General features: G+C 37.4%; 2 protein-coding genes across 2 annotated transcripts in view; one reads left to right on the forward strand and one right to left on the reverse strand.

The window, feature by feature from the left end:
- Positions 1-2,957: 2,957 nt before the first annotated feature.
- GFM1 (G elongation factor mitochondrial 1) overlaps positions 2,958-21,701 on the reverse strand; it is a 42,272-nt gene continuing 23,528 nt past the window's right edge. The window contains exons 14-18 of the mRNA XM_006090307.3: positions 10,123-10,285; positions 8,496-8,640; positions 5,390-5,550; positions 4,335-4,388; positions 2,958-4,187 (exon numbers count right to left, since the gene is read on the reverse strand). Of these exons, the coding sequence (XP_006090369.1) occupies positions 4,056-4,187; positions 4,335-4,388; positions 5,390-5,550; positions 8,496-8,640; positions 10,123-10,285 (655 nt within the window). The 3' untranslated portion in view covers positions 2,958-4,055. The remainder of the gene's footprint in view (positions 4,188-4,334; positions 4,389-5,389; positions 5,551-8,495; positions 8,641-10,122; positions 10,286-21,701) is intronic.
- Positions 14,653-21,675, forward strand: LXN (latexin). The gene is made up of 6 exons (XM_006090306.3): positions 14,653-15,058; positions 16,330-16,392; positions 17,732-17,909; positions 18,206-18,342; positions 21,005-21,067; positions 21,333-21,675. The coding sequence occupies exons 1-6, from the start codon at positions 14,930-14,932 to the stop codon at positions 21,429-21,431; spliced, it is 669 nt and encodes a 222-aa protein (XP_006090368.1). The 5' UTR covers positions 14,653-14,929; the 3' UTR covers positions 21,432-21,675.

A 21,701-nucleotide genomic window follows, 5' to 3' on the forward strand; every position in this document is an offset into this window, starting at 1 on the left:
CCGGGGAACTTATATGCATATAAGTGCATAGCCCATGGAACCAGACAACAGGGTGGCGAAGGGTGGGTGTGGGGAGGAGGTAGTCAATGGGAAAAAAACAAACACAAAGGGGACATCTTTTACTTTTAACAATAAAAAAGGGAAAAATGTACAACAGACACAATATGTACGTAATCCGATTCTGTGGAGTACCTACTTCCCCAAAGGTAGGCAGAAGGTAGGCAGAATTGGTCTAGGAAATGTAGCCAACACTTGCCTCTCAAAATTAGTGTTATTTAATGGACTGCTTACATTTGTGTGTGAAAACCGGTAGCCAGATTCCTTGGCTAGTAAATTGGTTAGGAAGCATCAGCCTTAAAATATACCAAATCATTCATTTTAAGTCTTCACACAGAAGAGAAACAATTTAAAGTCATGGGTTCTTACAAAATGAAAGATGGATGATACTGTTACTTTTTAGTAGATCTAGTTTATATATATATATTTTTTAAAACCCCAACCCTCTACATTCATCTTCCCAACAACCACTCGACTTAAAGAGCAGTAAGTATTCTGAAGCACTGGGAGACAGTCATTTAAAGAAAACATCAGATTCCCCACCTGTGTCATAACGCAGAGAAAATATTTTTCTAAAATAGCAATCTATAATGATTAAGTCATGCCCAAACCAAAGGATAAACTCCTCTAACTGAAGTTCCCTACATAATATTAAAAAATGGTGCCAAGAGCATTGGAATGGCATATTCAATGCCCTGTGGTCTTTAGCTTAAGGGCTAGAAGGGTTTCAGCTTTCCAGAGTCTCACCTCACCCTCATAAAGGCATTTTTAATTAGTGAGATTACACTCAAGTATAACCATCATTCAAGCAGGTAAGAACTCTAAGGTAACCCTTTAACAGGTTTATTTCAGTGTAATTGATTATGAAGGGGAATTATACACACAGAGACAATGTACAAACACAATTACCTAATTTGTAAATTTACAAAACCCACAAAAGTTAAACCTACTAAAAGTTTCTCAGTATCACCTTAGAACATCTTTTCTAACAAAAACTCTAAAAATTGCTGATTTGATTTTAATAATACTGATTTTGCTAGCTTACTGCAGAGGAAAATTACTTCACTGACCTTGACATAACATGAAAAACTCTAAATTCCCCAAGCCCTCTTTCATTAAGTCCAAATTCTGAATCACTCTGAGCCAATGACAGTTACATAGAGCATCACATTCATTTTCTTAGCCTCTTTCAGAACTTTAAAACATACCCAATAGTACCAGGATTTTGTCTACATTCTATTTGATTCTACACAGTTTCATTTTTTCTTATCTGAATTATGAATTGTTAGAAGTTAAATAAGTTCTTTTGAGAGTCAGTTGGAAGTTTCTACAGTTGCCCTTGAATGATAGTCCTTCATGACATGAGTTTATTACATCAATTTTTTCTCAGCTTAGAACCTATTCTGTGACCTTCCCTGGCTTTCAGAGTGCTACAGTCACCTAACTTATTTGAATAATGTTCCCTGGCACTTACTTGAATAAATGTTCACAACAAATTGTCTTGAATACAATTAACTGTTTCAATGATGCATTCCAGTGTTATTTGTTTGAAAACACTTTAAGCGGCAATTAAAGCTCAAATTCAACAACTTATAGTGTTAGCAATACAAATAGCTGTCTTCTACAAAGAGATGTATTCCATCATGTCATAATTTACTACTACCTCGTGGCTGCCTAGTTTCACTGACATAAATTTTAAGACTCATCCATATTTCAAAAATATTAAAATAAAACTTCAGAATTAACAAAACTTCAGTGATTTCACAACTAAACAATCTGAGAGTGAGCAAGAAGGAAAGCAATAACAGAAAATTGCCTGTATTTCTTTTAAGATACAGTTATCAAACTAAGAACAACTAGCCCAAACTCTAACATCACACAAAAGAATTAGTTATAGGACACATCTGAATCAATCTTCCATTTCACATCTTGAAGGTGCAGGCAACACTGCAGTTGTCTTTAACCTTACCTGCTATTATAATCACTTGGGAAACTTTTGATCTTGATCCAGAGAATCAGACCACCTGGGGTTGGCCTGGGTGTTTCTTTCAAAGCTCCCCAGGTGACTTTCTAAGAGTGGTAGGGACAGGAATCAGGGCAATACTGATTGTGCTGCTACCATTCTTCAATACAAGCAATACCGTCTTTCTTTAAATTAACCAACAATTATCCTTCACAACTGTAGTAGTCCCCATTGATTTCTTTCTCACTACAGACCTTGGCTGATAAGTGGTCTTTAATCAACTATAACCTAATGAGTTAGCAAGAAGTGTGGGTTCTGGTCCTGGATTTGTTCCAATGAAATCCTATTCTACTTACTCCCACCAGCTGGACCTGTGTCGTTGCCTATGAAATGTTGGTGTTGGATTAGATAACTATGCTCTTTTCTGACACTATATCTTTATGACCAGAATGTTTAACAAGTTAAAAACATCAACATTTGCCCATCTTAGTTCTAATTTTTATGACTGCTGGCAATAGCCAGAGGAACTGTGCTAAATTCCATGAAAGTATTTCTTCCTCAGGAACAATATTCTATGTTATTTTGAATGGCATGAGATGCTGATGAAATGCCAATGCAACAACATTTTTCAGGCTTGATGGTATTGTAGCAACAGACATATTCATAGGGAAAATGTACTTGAGATGATGAATTTAAGTTATCAATTGAAAACTGACCGAGCTGCGTGGTCTTAGACAAGTGATTTACCTTCTCTGCACTTTTGCTTCCTCTATTACAAAATGGACCAATAGTACCTACTTTCACAGGGGAGTGAAAACTAAATTAGATAATGCATTTAAAGCACTTAGCAAATGCCTTGAAAACATGTGCTCAATACTTTTAAAAAATCTTTTTTTCTAGAAACCTTAAGTTATAAAACCAAATCAAGGAAAACAAAGGAATTTAAACGTTATTTTATTTCCATTATTCACTAAGGAAAATAATTTGGATAAGTCTGTTACATCACATGATTTCGGGATGAAGCGATTCTGAACAATATGGTAGAATTGCCAGGGAAGTCCAACTTATTTCAAAAACAAAAGCTTAACATTTGTTCTTTCATGATCTCAATGAGTATAATATGATAAATTCCAAATTCAACTAGCACTCAGTAGGTGAATGAACTGATTAGGCAGGAACTCTGAAACGTGTATTTCATTATTTAGAGCTGCAGAAACCTTCAGATGAACATAAGTGAGAATTGCATGTGCAAGGGCCTGTTTTTTACCTCATAGGTCCACAAGAAAGAAACATCAACACTCCTAAAAGAAGGCAGCTACACATTTGCAGATGAAAACAATCAGCTCTACATAAAACAGCTAGAAATTTAGAAGGCATTTTAATATACCAATGAAGAATCTGAAAAATGTACTCTATTAAGACCATATGGAACCTACTCTTAAATAAAAAAGCCTGCCTGTTAAAGATGACACTCCAAGAAGTGTCATGATATGTGCAATTCACTTTCAAGTGTTTAGCAAAAAAATAATTTTTTAAAAATTTAAAAATTAAAAATATAAAAGTATGAGACATATAGACAACAAACAGATAAAACAAATATTGCAAAACAAATAATCAGATTAACAAATTGTTAACAAAATTGCTCATTGTTGAAACTAGATGGACGGTATATGGTTGTTCTTTCAGTTTTTCTTTATTAAAAATTCTTATGATAAAAATTTGAAAAGGAAGGTTACACACATCCTAAGCCTAGACGTGTAACTGATATGTCTCTTCCCGCTTAAAATAAATATAAAATATATAACAGTAATAATCATATTTTATTTGAGTTTTTTTCAGTGAACTATAAAACCATTCAATAGAGTTGAGATATACCTGATACACAGAATTAACTTTGATATGATAGGAGCTCCTGAATATAATAGAAAGGGCTTCTAAAATTTCTTGTTTATGCCTGAATTCATTCCACTGCGAGCTATTAAAATATCCAAGCCCTGCAGATTCAGTTAAAGTTAGCCAATGTAAATGAGTAAAGTTAGTTCTTTGCTTTTCCTTTTTTTATAGGAAGTTGACCTGTAGCTTCCAAATACTTATTAATGAGGTCCTCTTGTGTGGCTGGTAAACATGGCTGGTATCTGCAGTACTCCATTGTGTACTCTCCCTTCCCCTGGGAGTTAAAAAAAAAAAAAGAGATTTAAAAAAACTTTTTATAACTATCAGGTAAAGTCGTGCAAAGACAAGATTTCACAAATTCCATCCTTTTGTAGAGTAGTCTCTTAAAGGGCACTAAAGTAAAACTTAAACACTTGCTTACCTCTGTACATGACCTAAGCTCAGTGGAATAACCAAACATATCATTTAGAGGGACCTAGAAACAAACACAGTAGATATTTTAGCACTGCTTTTTGAAAATATTTGAGATAAAAACAGAAAATAGCCATTTAATTCCTTTAGACCAGTGGTCGGCAAACATATTAGTCAACAGAGCCAAATATCAACAGTACAACGATTGAAATTTCTTTTGAGAGCCAAATTTTTTAAACTTAAACTATATAGGGAGGTACATTGTTATTAACTTAATTAGGGTACTCCTAAGCTGGCCTTTGCTAAAAACGTGGTATTTTGTGGAAGAGCCACACTCAAGGGGCCAAAGAGCCGCATGTGGCTCCCGAGCCGCGGTTTGCCGACCACTGCTTTAGACTTAGGTTTCTACTAACAACTCTTATTTTAAAAGAACTTTAGCCAAAGAGAAACTCATTTTTGTTTTACTGCAAGTAGAAATCCTATTTGAATATAATTTCATGACAGTCACAACTAGAGACCAAATGTTTCGGTTGCACACAGTGGCCATCACGGACAGCCTTCCCTCCATCCCCACTCCACTCTCTGGCCAGCTCAGCACTCAGAAGTGTTTCTCCTGTGAAACTGTTCAAACAACTTTCCTTGGGACACCTTGATGACATGCTGACCGCACTGTCTTCTAGGAAGCCTTCTGGAATGTGATAAAAGACTTTCTCCCGGGAGATTTAAGTCAAGAAAGGAAATTAAATATTAGCCCAACAAATTAGAACTTAAATAAAGCACCTTTGCAAATAAAGCTATAATGAGAAAGATAATTAAATATCTAAGAAAAGAACATATTCACAAAAGGCCTACATGAAATGAACTATATTTTCAGCTTTTGCACTTAAGAGTGGCTCTAACAGCAAATTATAGAAATTGCCATATATATATAAAAGCCACAAATTCAACACTCAAATAGCCAGGGAAATGTGTCAATTCGTTCTACAATTTCCCAAAACAAAAGCTAACTCTAATTTCCTGCTGTGGTTAATAAAAGCAAGACTGGCAGTGACCAACAGTACTTACATCTGCATACAGTGTAAAATAGTCCTCAACTCCATCTTGTCCGGTGATTACCCCATGGCGCCGGTTAATTCCTGCAATCACTGTTCCCTGAAATTCATTCGGGGCCACAACTTCCACAGACATAATGGGTTCAAGAATACATAATGTTGCATTTGCTAAGGCTAGATTTAAAAAAAAAATAGTTTATTAATATTTAAACAAACTGGAACACTTTCCTATCCAGATATACAAAAAGGGAGATAGAAGGTACTCTCCCAAAGGTACACACAAAAATGACAAGGTTAAAATATTTAATCTGGTCTCATTTTTCTGATATCAGTAACAGTCACTCTTCAAATGGAAATTTCAATAAGACAAAGCTAAGTTTTAGTATTTCATTACTGTATTTTTAACCTTAAAAATCATTAAGCTACAGAGGATAATATAAAAGGGGTCTTAAAACAATACTAAATACTAAAGTCCTTTACCATTTCAATCATGCAGTTGAGAGTTACTTATTCTCTCTGAAAATCTGCAGGAGTAAAGACACTAACTGTTAAGTCTTTGACCAAGGTAAGCCAATTCTTTCTTGTTGGTAAACAATAGATGATAATTGAACTGAGAAGTTTGGTTACCCAAAATGTTCACCCTAAAACTCTCAGATGGCATTCAATGGAGATATATGCTTAAAAGCTGATTTTCTTACTGAGCTTGGCAAAAACTTTATTTTACCCTTTATATTTCTGTCTTTCATGGAGAAATAAGAATTGGATGAAGAAATAGCAAAGTAATTAACTTTTCATGTTAACACCCTGCCTATTTGCACGTTTACCTGGCAAACAACAATAACGGCCTCCCTCCCAAAAACTTCTCAATTCAATTATCATCTAGTGCTTTTCCTTTGCATATCCATACTTAATCATATCTATACACTTAAATAATTAAAAATTAATAGTACATATTCAACTTTTAGTTAATATTCACAAATATACAGGCTTTTCTCATGGATGTATATGTGTATATTATAGGCATATACATCTATATCTATATTTCAAATAGGAACAATTAAAAAAGACGAGGCTTTGCTAATTGATAACCATACCAATTCTCTTGCTTTATGTAACCTCTAACCTCTATCTCCAGGAAAGCTACCAATTTCCAGTTGAGAACCAGCATAGAACTATTGGTGACTTCTAATTTGGTTTAACTGTACTTTTAAAAAGTATCACAAGGCATACATTTACCAAATCATCACGTTACACACTTTAAATATCTTACAATTTTGTCAATTATCTATACTAATAAAAGGGTAATATGCTAATTAGGGCAGATGTCTTCCGGACGTCCATCTGGACATCCATCAGACAAAGCCACAGGGGCTGCGAGGCCTGGGGCTCATGGCAGCCATGGGCTCAGGCAGCCGTGAGCCCCAGCAGCTTCGAGGTCTGGTGCTCAGGCCTCGGAGCCGCTGAGGCTGGCAGTGGCAGCATCAGCAGGGTGATGGGGGTGGTGCCTTCCCCTGATCAGCTCTGTCGCCTCCCGCAGAGGGAGACCAGACTGCGGCTTAGGCCCGCTCCTAAACTGTCAGTAGGACATCCCCTGAGGGCTCCTGGACTGTGAGAGGGGGCAAGCCACGCTAAGCCCCCCACCCAGTGCATGAATTTTCGTGCACCAGGCCTCTAGTACTCCAATAAAGCTGAAAAGAATATTACATTAATCCAACTAAGCTATCAGCTTAAGATTAAAGTGAAGAGGCAGGTGTTTTAATCTCAACCATGGCTAAAAAAGTCTTATTTTCTTTGTAACTTTATTTCCCTTTTCCTGTTCTATATAATAAAAGCTTAATATGCTAAGTGTCCAGTTGTCTGTTCAACCAATCAAAACGTAATAAGCTAATGATATGCTAAGGCCACTCAACCGCTCGCTATGATGTGCACTGAACACCAGGGGGCAGACAGTCGATCTGTCACTATGACATGCACTGACCACCAGGGGGCAGACGCTCCAACTGGTAGGTTAGCTTGCTGCTGGGGTCCAGCCGATTAGGACTGAGTGAGGCAGGCTGAACACGCCCTGGAGCCCTCCTGTGGTCCCTCCCCAGCTGGCAAACCTCCCGAGTCCCTCCCCGGCCCTGATCATGCACTGGTGGGGTCCCTCAGCCTGGCCTGCACCCTCTCGCAATCCAGGGCCCCTCGGAGGATGTCAGAGAGTCGGTTTCAGCCCGATCCCGCAGGCCAAGCCGAAGGACCCCACTGGTGCACACACCAGGCCTCTAGTTTAACATAATCTTTAGATTGACAGGATTTCTAGATCACAGATTTCAACTGCAATTTTAATAGACAGCTGGCATAAAGAAAATGGGAAGATTCTTTCTCTTTCACAACTGAGAAACAAAAACACAAATTACTAATATCTTCCATTAGTTTTAGTAAAATAAGAAATTAGCAACCTAGTCAAGATCTGAGCAACCTTTTCCAACCACTGCCCCCCACCTGATTTCAGGACACAACTTTGAAATTTCTTTGTTAAATAACCCTGAAGCCAAACTGCTGTGTTGTCATTTGCTTTTCTCTCTTAAAAACAATGAATCAGATATGTTTGCAATTGCTTAGGGCTGTTCAAATGCGTTTTAATATACATATTATTCTGTGTGAGAAAGGCTGGCAATTTTAGCAGTTTAGCAAGAAGTCTGCACTGTGAATAAGGTTTACTGAATTCTTTCAAAATACTGTGCCATCCTCAAAATGCCTAAAAGCCTTCAATGTCCTATAAGAAAAAATTATTTATAAATTTATGGAGTTCCTGATATCTGACTAAATCACAAAGAAATATTATGACTGTAGTTAATGTGTCTTTAAAATATTTCTTGGAATTCTGAATATTTCTATCTTTTTATGAAAAACAACATATAGATTGTGATTTTAAACATATAAAAATTAACAGGTAATTTAGGAGAACAAAGTAGGCTTTTAATTTTATATAGTACTCTATCCTCACTTTTGTTCTATGAATATTTGCTCAGGACTAGCCAGGTTCTCTGGTGTGCCACCCAGTGCTCTGGGGAGGGAAGACCAAACCAGCAGGCAAAAACAGTGAGTGATGCGGCGTGTGCTGGGACACAGCTTACCTTGTTTAAGCGCCCCTTCTCCTGCGCGGATGAAAGAGATTTCATTGGAATCAACCATGTGATGCGCTCCATCTTGCAGGACAAACCGGAGCCCAGAGAGTTTGTGACCAGACAGAGGGCCCTTCTCGCAGGCATCCAAAAACCCCTGTTAATGAATGAACACCACTTCTGGAGTGAGTGGATTTCCCTTGCAGATGCATTACCAAGAGCCCCCAAACATTTTAGTATTCAGAAGCTTAACATTTTTATATATGCTATATTTCATGCCTCATTAAAAAGTTTTAAAAAGTTGAACAGCCTACTTAATTATTTTGGCATCTAGATGAATAATCTCTTGGAAAAGGGTATTAGTTAAAGGTGTTAGTTGGTTTGAAAGTGATGCTGAGGGTGGTAACAATCACTTTTTCAAAACCTCATTTTCGGGAATTATATAACTCTCATAACCCACGATAGAGACAGCATGATCTTAATTTTACATGGAGGAAACAGATGAAAGGCAAATCAAAGGAACTCCCCAAAAGAAACCCCCCTCCAAAAGTGGCATTTATTCAACAGCTGCAATTCTTCTTTTTTAAAAAAATAGCTTCATTGAGTTATAAATGACATACAATAAATTATACATATTTAAAGAGTACAATTGGTATGTTCAGTTCTTTTTCATCCAACCACTTAAAATACATATGTAGAGCTCCTACAATTCAAGTTAGTTTTTCTTGGCAAAACAATGACTGCACATACACTACAATATATTTCTCTGATATTTAAAAACTGTAAACTCTGTATGTTAAAAAACAATCTGGCTCTCATTCATCTACATTAATCTTGATGAATAGAAGATAATTCAAAAAGTGTGTGAATGACAAAATATTGTCTTGAAATAAAGAATAATGAATAAAATATGCTAATCACAAAAAATGCTATCACCACTGATACCAAAATTATAATGTTAATAAAGATATAAGTTACAAGGTTAAAAAAACAACGAAAAACCTCAATCTATAAGAACAGATAGTTGTTAAAAGTTTACAGCTGTCTTAAAGCCAGTGACCTAGAAAGCAAACAAAACACAAACCACTTACATGTGCAGAGCACTTCACAACTGGCAAAGAAATGTCAGTCTTATCTGATCCTCAGTTTTGTGAGGGGTTCAAGTTTAAGTATTTCACTCTCACTTGACAGATAAAGAAACTGTCTCTGAACACTGTGATTTACCAAAGAACTAGAGCAGATTTAACAGCAGCACAAGGGTGTTGGCAATCTTAAAGCTCATTCTACAAAGTTGCCTAAAATCTTCATAAATCCCTAATGACTACTGCAAATTTCAATCACTGATTACAATCAATGGAGTAGTTTCAATTTATCAAGAGAAATATATAACTTTATCAACTTAATAAGAGAAAATAATGATGATTAAGAAACAAAATGATTTCCCTTCATTGTTATACATACATTTATAGCTCTTGAACTTAATGAATTGAAGATTCTAAATTGGATAGAAAGCTTAGCAATTAGATAAAGAAGCAGTACTTTAAAATGAACGAGGGAAGACAATGTGAGAGAAATGTGAGTTGATACCTAATAAACTCATGCTTTTTATTTTTATGTGTGTTTTTTGTTTTGTTTTCACCTTTTCTACAGCAGGCACAAATTGTTTGGGAATATTTGACCCAAATGTTTCATCTGAAAACTCCAACTTAGTGTAGTTCTCTGGCTCCAGAGGCTCCAGGACACCTATCACTTTTCCAAACTGGCCTGCACCACCCGATTGCTTTTTATGTGTAAACTCAAACCTAAAAGAGATTTAGGAGAGAAAAAAAAAATCAACATTTGATTTACCATATGTACTTACCACATTAAATCACTCCTACCGATTTAAATGAAAAACCACATTTCATTATTTTTACTTTTTTCTTTGAATATGATGGCCTTGCTATAAAATTTTATTGTAGAATTTATTTGAAAAAGGATCCTTTCCTTTTTGTTTTTACTTAAGAAGTGAGGATAGGATATACCACCAAAATAACCCATGGCCTAAATTCCACCAATTCTGAATTTATTCCCCAAGTAGAAAAATAAAAGTCAAGTAATTAAAATAATAAGTCAGGCTCTGGCTGGTTGTTCTCAGTGGTTAGAGCTCTGGTTGGCCTGCAGACCAAAGAGTTTGATTCCCATCCCCAGCCCTGGTTGGGGCACATGTGGGAGGCCACCAATCGATGTGTCTCTCTCACATCAATATTTCTCTCCCCACCCCCTTTACTCTCTTTAAAAAATTCAACGGGAAAAATATCCTCCAGTGAGGATTAAAAAAAGAAAATAATAAGTCAGTCAGTCTAAGGTTCTTGTTCCAGTAACCGACATTCCGAAGAGCTTACCCATTTCTTTGGAATGCCTCCCTTTCCTGGGATAGTATTCTCTCCTTAAACCTCTACAACCAAGGACAGTTATTTGAAAATGGAAGCTCAGCAGTTAATTTATTCAGATAGTTCCTATCTGGTTTTATTACTTGGACATTATGGACTGATGCAATACAAGAGAAGGGAGTTTTAGGTGAAATAACACCCCAAAAAGATTAATACCAAAAAGATAATAACTAAACATAAGTCATTCAAAGAGACACATATATAAAGCCAGGTTGGTGTCCACTTTAAACCACTAAGAGCAATATAAATAGAACAAAGTAAGCAGTTTACATACATACTAAGCATATGCACTGAGCCAAACCGGCTAGGGCCATACTAAGCATATTTACATAGGCTACTATTTCATTTAAAAAACATTTCATGAGTATCTACTGTTTACAAGGCATTTCTTCCTTTAAAATAAAACCTTCCTCAAGACATCAGGTAGAAGAGATCAGCTCCTTTCAAAACTGTCTTAAGATAACTGTAGAGTGGTGGACATTAATGAGTGCATGTTCCTGCATACATATCTTTGAGTGGTTTGGAAAATGTAAATATCAATTTTGGTAGGAGATGCTAGCTTAGAATAAGCAGATTTCATAAAGAGGCCCCAACAGTGTCTGATAAAATGCCTTTAAATAATCTTCCAGTGGTCAAGAGCTTCAGGATGGCCTGGGATAAACAAAAAGCTAAAAGGTTAATTCCTGGGAGGGATGTAAACAGCCATCAGAATGAAGAGAAGGAAAGCAGAAGAGAAACAACTGCCAAGTCACCACAGGTTTACTGAAGGTTCCAAAACTGTGGTCCACTGACATATTCTCGGGTATGCCTGAGTTTTTGAGACATTTTACATTTTGTTTTCAATTTGATAATAATATAACATCTACACAATATAATCTAGATCTGTGCTATCTATATGGTAACCCATAACCACCGATATTTATATTTAAACTAGAGGTCCGGTGCACGAATTCGTTCACGGGTGAGGTCTGGCCAGCTGGTCCCGCCCCCCATCAGTGTTGGGGGCGCTGATCGAGGCTCCAGTTGGGCCAGTTGGCTGCCACAGTGCGCGTCATAGCGACGGGTCTTTCTGGTCGTTCCAGTCGCTTGGCTTTTATATATATATAAATTGAAATTAAATAAAATGTAAAATTCAGTTCCTCAGATACAGCAGTCACATTTCAAGTGGGCAACAGCCACATGTGGAGAATGTCTACTGTACAGGACAGCAAGACAACATTTTCATCACTGCTCAAAGCTCTATGGCAGAACTGCTGTGGAAGACCCACTCACAAACAAGTCACCCATGCAGCTTCGGGGATGATGTGTGAATTTAAAATCAAGTGGATGCCAAATAACAAAACACCTGTGTGCCAGGTTTGTACCAAGCACTTACTTGTTCTATACCACCAATTGATGTACTGTTTTTATCATTTTACAGATGAGAAACCTAAGGATCACAGAAGGTACGTAACTTGCCAAACATGATATAGCTATATCATGTGCAAAATCCAATGCTCTTAATCAAACATTTTTCTAGAAGGCTAATAAAAAAAGAATATAAAGTGATTTAATCTGCAAATGATGCATTCACTTCAAGAGCCGTTAGAGGGTGCTGCACAAATAGACTGTACACTAGTTCAAATAGAGAACAGGTGGGAGACTATAGGCATGCTGAGAGTTAAAGAACCCAGGCGCCTGTGGTCAGCTCACTGACATGCTGCAAAAGGCAATTTCGTTTTGGCAAAACATCACGTCTCACATTAAAATTAATGTTAGTTAAAATTGTGCTGGTTTTGTTGTTTATTTCTACTTTATAGATTCATTTGGACTTTATAGTCGGACCAAAGTTGTAAACCATAGGTGTTTTTACTTAGTTTTATGTTTATACAGTTATATAAAATCATAGTTTAATTTATCTGATCCCAGAGACCAATAATAATTTTGTTCTTTTTAAGATAACCCATACATTATTTGAGGATAGTGATCTCTTGATAACCATTCATGAAGCTTTAGTAAGATTTCAAGGACTCAAATATAGAAATTATATAAGGAGATTTTCTTAATGTAGTTTATTTAACATTTAAATAGGCAGTTAATTTTTTAATTCAATTATATTTTTAAAAAACTTAAATTGAGATGTGTGCTTTTAATAAATGCTGGTTACATCACAACCTTTACTATTAACCTTGATCTACAGAGATGGCAACTGTATTCATAAAGCTTCCAAATGGTGACCTTATCTAACACAGATGTTAACTAGCTATTTGAGAAACTTTAAAGTTCATTTTCAGGAAAAAGCTCTTTCTGCATCATCAAAAGGTGATAGTCACTCTTTTCTGGACACTATCAAAGGAGCACACAATTCAAACAATTCACACACACACACACACACACACACACACACTCACCCTAAGAGGTTGGCTGATAGATGAATGACTCATACCCTTTCCCTCAAAAGAAAAACAACCTTCAATTTTTTTAGAAAAAGTCTTGAGGAGAAGCTAACCTCTTTGTCCTCTAGTTACTTGACAGTTGTTGGCTAATATTACTAAAAAAGATGGAAATGCCTTACTGCTTCCTTTTTTTAAAAAAATCCATTTATTCCAAAGAAAGACTATAAGTAAACTGAAAAGGGTATTTGAGGAAGACAACACATTACAAATACATTTTTCACTTTTTTAAAGTACCACCAAAACATATGCCTAGCAAAACACAAAAACAAAAATATACCCCTTCAAAAACACATTTTTGAGAAAAAGAGCAAAAGAATCTTTATTTCTAAGCCAACAAGCTAAAGGGCAGGTTTGACCATACATCTGATGAAAAGAAACCTTAGCTTTCTGATCTAAAGAAAATCCAAACAGTCTAAATTATAGCCTCTTTAAAGGTGACCCAAGAAGGTAATTAAAAAATCTAGAGTGAAAATGCACTGCCTACTAAAAGTTTGGGGTTGCTTAAACAAAGGAGCTTTAGAAACCCCTGCTTTTGTTAGAAGCTTCTTCAACGTCCTGGCTCTGTATAAGTTCAGTCTTTAAGGGTGCTTTAATCCTTAAAGTTAAATTTTCAGTGACTAGAGGAAGTTGGAAGCAGTGTTATATCAAAATCTTATCTAAGTCAGTGGTTCTCAACCTTCCTAATGCCGCGGTCCTTTAATACAGTTCCTCATCTTGTGGTGACCCCCAACCATAAAATTATTTTCGTTGCTACTTCATAACTGCAATTTTGCTACTGTAAACAATATGTAATTAAATGTGTGTTTTCCGATGGTCTTAGGGGACCCCTGTGAAAGGGTCGTTCGACCCCCAGGTTGAGAATCTAAGTGAAGGGAGACAGGGGTGCCAGTGCATTTTTTAAACTTCTCCTGATCCAAATTACATAATCCTCCAAATTAATGCTATAGTGTGCAGTCTCTCATACCCTGATTTGGGCAGAACTGGCCCAACCCCACAAAAGCTGGGTAAGAGCAGGCTTGTTCCTGGACTCACAATGGGAGGGGTTAAGAAGGAATAGGCATCTGTTCACTGCAGGGAGCTCCTTTGCACTTTGTCCTGTGTGTGACACTGTGGGTGGTGCATAAGGAAGTTGTGCTCCAGCCTGCAAGTGAAGCAACCGAACTGTCTTTCCACGGAGAGGAATTTAGAGGCTCCATGAAGGTTAAGGCCAAAAAGCCCCTCCCGCACTTCTGCGAAGGGTGACGTCCGGCCGACCAGTCCCCCAGCCCCTCCCCACTCTGGGCCCTCCCCGCCAGATGCAGGGGCTCTCCAGGCGGCGGAAACCCAGAGTAAAAGCACGCAGAGCAGGGCGGGGCACAGGAGCTGCCAGTCCCGCAGCCGGCGCCCTGGCGCAGCTTCCTGAACCGGAAGGAGGGAAGGAAGGAAGGAGGGAAGAAGCAGGCGAGCCCGCCCACGCCCAGCCCAGCGGGGCCAGCCGACTCCTCTGCCTCCTCGGCAACCGGCTGCAGGCTGGGAGGCGAAGGCGGCGCACTCGTACGAACAGACCCGTGCTCTCCCAGCTGCCGCTCGCTCGGCAAGAATGGAAATCCCCCCGACCCACTACCCAGCCTCGAGGGCGGCCTCGGTGGTGGAGAACTGCATCAACTACCAGCAAGGGACCCCCAACAAGGTGTTCCTGGTGCAGACAGTCAAACAGGCCAGCATGGAGGTGAGTCTAGCGGCGCCCACACCGGCTCTCAATACTCCCAAGGGTCCCCTCCCTCCCTCTTCCTTCTGGGATTGGCTGCTGGCTTCAGGTCTACAGGGGTTAACATTTCTGGGGAACAGTCGACTCTCCAGTCTCTGGGGATAGCCTGGGGCCTGTTTGTTTTCAAGGGAAGGCAGAGACACGATATTTTTATGGGCACTGTTACAAGGATCTGGGGAAAATGTTCCCAATGAGAGGCAGCATTTTCCTTCCGACGAGTGAAACCTGTAGGAACCATTCAAAAGAATCTGAAAACTGCCATGACATTGCTCACCTACTACACAATCTGGATCAACAGACGCCCCTATCTTGCAAACGATTCTTCATTTTACGACCAATCCTTATTAGGCCCCTTGACTAAAATGATGGGGGAAACAGAGCAAGAGAAACTGACAACCAGTATCAGTGTGGTGAGAAGCTTCGCTCTAACCACCCAAAGCACTAGTACAACCAACCATAAGTGATGTGCTTGCTCTCTCTGGCTAAAGGGTTAAATTAAATGATAAGACCTCAGCAATCACTAGTCTTGTTTCCATTTTACTAAAATCTCATGGGTTTGAGATTTTTCATTATTTATCTGACATTAGTTTAACAGCCTTTAAGAGCTGACAGGGAGTAGATGTTAACTGCACTAGATAACATAATTAGGTATAAGTGCCCGATTGTATCTTGATTCAAAAGTGAAATACCTAAACATTTGTCTTACTGTTATACAATTTATTAAAGTATCATTTTTCAGGCCCAATAATATACAGGTAAAATCAGAACTTAACAAGTCTAATCACTTTGCAGTAATCTGCCTCAAAATGGAATTCACCGTCACTGAACACGGTTTGGACATAAAGTACCCATAGGACTCTGTGAAAAATCTTTTCAATGATGTATCCTGTTTGCCATCTTTAGACTTAAAAGCTGTTTCAAAATTTCTTCTATAGAGATTTAGGATCACCTATTCAGAGGTTGAAGTCCTCTGACTGAAAGTGAATTGGAACCCATTTTATTTATATATGCTTTCATCCCACCCTTTTTTCGCATCCAAAATAAACTTGATAGGGGTCCTGCTAAATTAGATGTTATATACATAGCAATATGCTTTTATGGTCCAAGGCTTTAATTATTTACCCCCACCAGTCAGGCACCCCCCCCCCCAAATCAAGTAAGAATGGATTCTTCTAACAATGCAGAGAATTGAGTTATTGTTATAATAACTCACTACATTTTCTTAATTTTAGGATATTCCAGGAAGAGGACATAAGTATTGCCTTAAGTTTTCTGTGGAAGAAATTATCCAAAAAGTAAGTGAAATGTCCTTTATTATTAAATAAAATTTAATTCTAAATAATCCAGATCACCTTGGCTGATCAAATCATAGGATTAATTTGTATTTTGTAAGTTGTTAAATTTGTAAGTTGTGAAATCCTGCCTTGAAAAAAAAAATGGCATACAAGGGTCAGTTTTTACTTTTTTTGTGTATTCTGAGATACATGAAGTATTTCTATTGAGCTTTTTAAAAAGTAGACTCTATATACTTCAGTTCAAATAAATTCCCTTTAAAATGTTACGTACTCATAGGGCAATCTGAACTCATGCCAAATATTAACAAGTGAAAAAAATTACTCTCCAATCATCACCTCTTTGCCTTTTTCTCATTCTGCTTTTAATTTCTTGTAATTAAAGAAAGCAAGTGTTTTTAGATATTTATGAGCAATATAATGGCCAACTGATATCGTCATGTTCACATGAGAATCTTTCAGTAATGGGGAGGGAAATTTTTATATACTTCTCAAATTATTAATGAGACAAATTTAAAAGGAAGGACTTGCAATTTGTACCGTAACCATCTTGAAATTTAAAAAAGCTTGCCCTTTTGTTGAGCATATTCAGAAGAGAAGAGATACAGGTTAACATAAGGAGATTCATTAAAAGGCATCTGAGCTGCTAGACAACCATCTTTACAAAGCAGAACCAATGTTACAATCTTCTCATTTTACCTCTAGATGCAGGTTGCTGTATCTGAGTTTGAGAAAATTACTGTTATTACAAGAGCAGAGAGTAAGAGTAATGGAAAGAATTAAAAAGTAACCAGAGCCCTAGCTGGTTTGACTCAGTGGATAGAGCATCAGCCTGAAGGATCCTGGGTTCTATTCCGGACAAGGGCACAGACCTGAGCTGCAAGCTTGATCCCTGGCGCTAGTTGGGCCACATGTGGGAGGCAACCAATCAATGTGTTTCTCTCACATCGATGTTTCTCTCTCTCCATCTCTACCCTTCCACTCTCTAAAAATCAATGGAAAAATATGCCCTGGTAAGAATTAACAACAAAAAGTAACCAGAGTTTGGAGATGGGATATAGTCAGACTAAAATCTAGCATTGAAAATGGACATCTCATTAATACTGAAATATATTCCAAGTTTTAAGACAAATTTAAAAGATAATGAGACCACATGTAGATGTATTTTAGACACATCTAAGAAAATTACTAGGCCAGCCCTAATTAGATTACCTCTGGAGTAGGCATTCTGAAGTCAAGACTGAAACAACACTGTTAGGGGCCAATGATTTAAATATTATATCTCAGAGAACAATAGTAATGGATTTACATGTAAAGATCTTTTGCAAAATGTCTCAAACAGCAAGTGATAGTGAACTGCACAGCTGAAGTTCTTTACCCTCCAATGGGACAAGATACTGCACCAGAAGTCAACTTCACATTTGAAGGAGAAATTGGAAAGAACCCTGATGAAGAAGATAATACATTTTATCAAAAACTCAAGTCCATGAAGGAACCACTAGAAGCAGAAAATATTCCAGGTATATAAATATGGCACGGAGAAATATTTTTTGAACTTTAAGATCAATATCAATGATCTGTGCTCAAAATTATTACATGTTAATATTATGTTGGAAACATATTGACTTTTGCAAAAATATCCATTACCAATCTAATTCAACAACAGAATCTCTTGAAACATTATAGACCATGGCCTAATTAAATTATTTTCTAAACACATTTGAAGGAAACAAAGAGATGATTTAGAATTTAGATTTTGTAAATGGTTAATACTGTAAGTACAAAGTAATTCCATTTATCATGCTTCCCTCTCCAGACAGTTTTGGAAATATATCTCCAGCAATGAAGCCAATCCGACATTTAGCCTGGGTTGCCTGTGGTTATATAATATGGCAGAATTCTACTGAAAACACATGGTATAAAATGGTAAAAATTCAAACTGTCAAGCAAGTGGTAAGTAATGTCTATAAAATTCACTTGTAATAGGGTTAATGTTTACTGAAAGTGCTCTGATTCATTATTAGATCATTAGTGCCCCATTAGTAATTTTGCATTTAAAATAGTGTACCAAGTAATTTGAAGGAGAGGTCAGTTACAGTCAAGGCCAGAGAAAGTGAAGCTGCAGTATCAAGAGAGTGAAGTGTTGTTATAAATAATTTGGCATCAGTTTCTGTGCTCAGCTTAATACAGATTATTTCGTTTGGCAACCTGAGTTTTGTATACAAATTACTAGCCATGCAATATTGAAACTATCTCTGCTGTTTTCTTCTACTGAAATGGTAGTGCCAGAGCTATTAGAAACATGGCTGCCGTTTTCTCTGGGGATCAGCCAGACCAAAAATATTAGCATCTTAGGGTTGTGGAGCTTGCTGTATGTAATTTTCTTTTATAACCCAATGAGTCATAGTTTACAACCTCTTATCTTACTTGTTGCTAGCCTTGTGTTTTCTTAAGTCTGACTATTCTGAACTGCCTCTTTCTAGACCTTAAAGAGATAAAAATAAATTCTTTGATTTTAGCTTTATTAAGGGGTTAAAAAGAGAAAAAAAAGTCTACTTGTGGTATCTAATGGAAAGAAGGGAGACAGTGTACAAAGAAAGCACCACAACAGTTTCAGTCGGCTCCAGAAAAGACAGACTTTCCAGCTTGTTGATACTGCAGCAGCGCTTGGAGCACCTTTACTCCAAAGGCTTCTGCAACCAGTTACTAGATACCTATAGGCACTGGAGGACAGGATACCCTATTACAGTACTCAGAGTGTGGTGTCAGATACCTAACATAAATATTAGAACAACATTTTAAGAAACTGCCCTTTTCTAGTGCATTTTTGTAGACCTCAGTCCTGATTACAACACTCCTATAGGGGTACTGTGGCCTCAAATAACTGTAACTGGTCCAGGTTAAAGAGGCTACATAATTATAATTTTTCAAGCCATGTCTTAATAGCAAAATATGCACAAAGACAGGGCTAGTAGTTTTTATGAAAGAAAACTCCTATGACCCTTCACCAAATGTAGTTTTAAGGCATTAATGAAAATCTCAACAGAAGAGTTTAACCCCTGCTTCAGGCTATATATATATTACTAGAGGCCCAGTGCATGACATTGGTGCTGGGGGGGGGGGGGGGGGGGGGAAAGGGGGTTCCTCAGTCCGGCCTGTGCCTGCTCCCCATGGATCTAAGCGCTGCCAGCTGCCATGGAGGTGGGCCAGTGGGCTCACCAGCAGTCCGCCTGGCATGTGGCTGAGCTGTGCTCCCCCTGTGGGAGAGCACTGACCACCAGGGGGGCAGCTCCAGTATTGAGCGTCTGCCCCCTGGTGATCAGTGTGTGTCATAGTGACTGGTCATTCCGCCATTCAGTTGATTTGCATATTACCCTTTTATATAGGATATCTTACCTAGTAAGACCCAACATGTAAGAAACCTTAATACTGATTTTTACCGTATCTTTTAAAGGACATTCTTTGCTGATATACTCAAAGAAAGAATTACTTCAGGATACCATAAGGAGAGAATTGTATGCTTTTATTTGACCCTGGGGCCACATTTATAATCACTGTTCACCAAAGGGTGTACTACAGGAGCTTGTGCTGCTTGGAGTCCAGGGCTTATTTCAGTATATCGATTATGTAAGCCAGGGGTCCTCAAACTACGGCCCGCGGGCCGCATGCAAATACAAATATTGTATTTGTTCCCGTTTTGTTTTTTTACTTCAAAATATGTGCAGTGTGCATAGGAATTTGTTCATAGTTTTTTTTTTAAACTATAGTCCAGCCCTCCAACAGTCTGAGGGACAGTGAACTGGCCCCCTGTTTAAAAAGTTTGAGGACCCCTGATGTAAGCCCTAAAGAGTCCTGCCTCTGGTCATTGTGGTTTTAACTATGTAGATGCAATATTTGTGTTGCTGATAGTATAAATACTTTATATGCACAAAGCAGTAAGCACAGATTAAAGCTTTAATTACAAACTCAGATAACTACACTCACTACATTTTACTATTTTCAGGCTTTTTTTGTGTATTTTTTTTTTATCCTTACCTGAGGATATGTTTTTCTTGATTTTAGAGAGAAAAGAAGGGAAAGAGAGAGAAACACTGATGTGAGAGGGGAAACATCAATTAGTTGCCTCCCACGTGAGCCCTGACCAGGATCAAACCTGCAACCTTTTGGTGTACAGGACAACACTCCAACTAACTGAACCACCCAGCCAGGGTTATTTTCAGTTTTTTAAAAATAATTTCTATAATAAAATTGGTTTCCTTTCATGTAAACACTTATTTCAGTAGTTTATCCCTTCAATTGTGCTTTTCTGAACAATGTAAACATTAAGGCATTTTAAATGACCAACTATAGACTGTAATACTCTTAAGTAGTTACCACAACTAGGACACTATAAACAGAAAGTAGAGTAACAAATGAAAAGTCATAATTTTAAATTGTAGTTTGAAAAAAACATTTGTAAGAGAAAGTTTTTCTGACAGGCTAAATTATGACATTCAATTTTTATTTTTACTTAAGTGGGAGTATTATAAGCATCTAATAAAACATGATTTTTGAAATTAAAATATCGTTTTGCCAATGATATTATTTTATACACCAGGTTTTTAATTTATTATAGCAAAGAAATGATGACTTCATTGAGTTAGACTACACCATTCTACTTCATGACATTGCATCTCAGGTAAAGTACCATTTATTTACTTTTATTTGATGCCACTTTGAAAATTGAGACCTGTTTTATAACCACAGTATGCTGTATTAATTTTGACTCTAAATCACAATTCATGTAAATTCAATAGGCACCAAGTTGAAGTATTCTTGCAATTTAACTTGTTTTGTGCTCTTCTTTATGAGGACTATTTTGTTTCTAACAAGACATAAACCCAACTCTGTTTTCTTAAGGGTTTTCTGAATTTTATTCTAGCATTAGTTTCCTTTATTTGCAGGAGATTATTCCTTGGCAAATGCAAGTTCTCTGGCATCCACAATATGGCACTAAAGTAAAACATAATAGCCGTCTGCCAAAGGAAGCACAACTGGAATGAAAGAAGACCCCCAACATTGGATGAAGTGTCAGTATGCTTACTAATGATGTGTATGTCAACCTTCACTGATATCGAGCTGAAGGGGCCAAACAAATCCCTAATGTCACTCTGTATAAATGTCTTAGCTACAGCACAGAACTGTATAGCTTCCATAATAAAGAGTGTCATGATGTAAAAGTGTCTTAATAACAGTAATAGTACTATGTATATCCCACAATAAAAAGCTTCAATTCCAGCCTCATAATAGGTTTGACTGTGTTGCATACTTAC

The sequence above is a fragment of the Myotis lucifugus genome, unplaced genomic scaffold, assembly GCF_000147115.1.
Source record: "Myotis lucifugus unplaced genomic scaffold, Myoluc2.0 scaffold_70, whole genome shotgun sequence".
Taxonomy (NCBI): Eukaryota; Metazoa; Chordata; class Mammalia; order Chiroptera; family Vespertilionidae; genus Myotis; species Myotis lucifugus.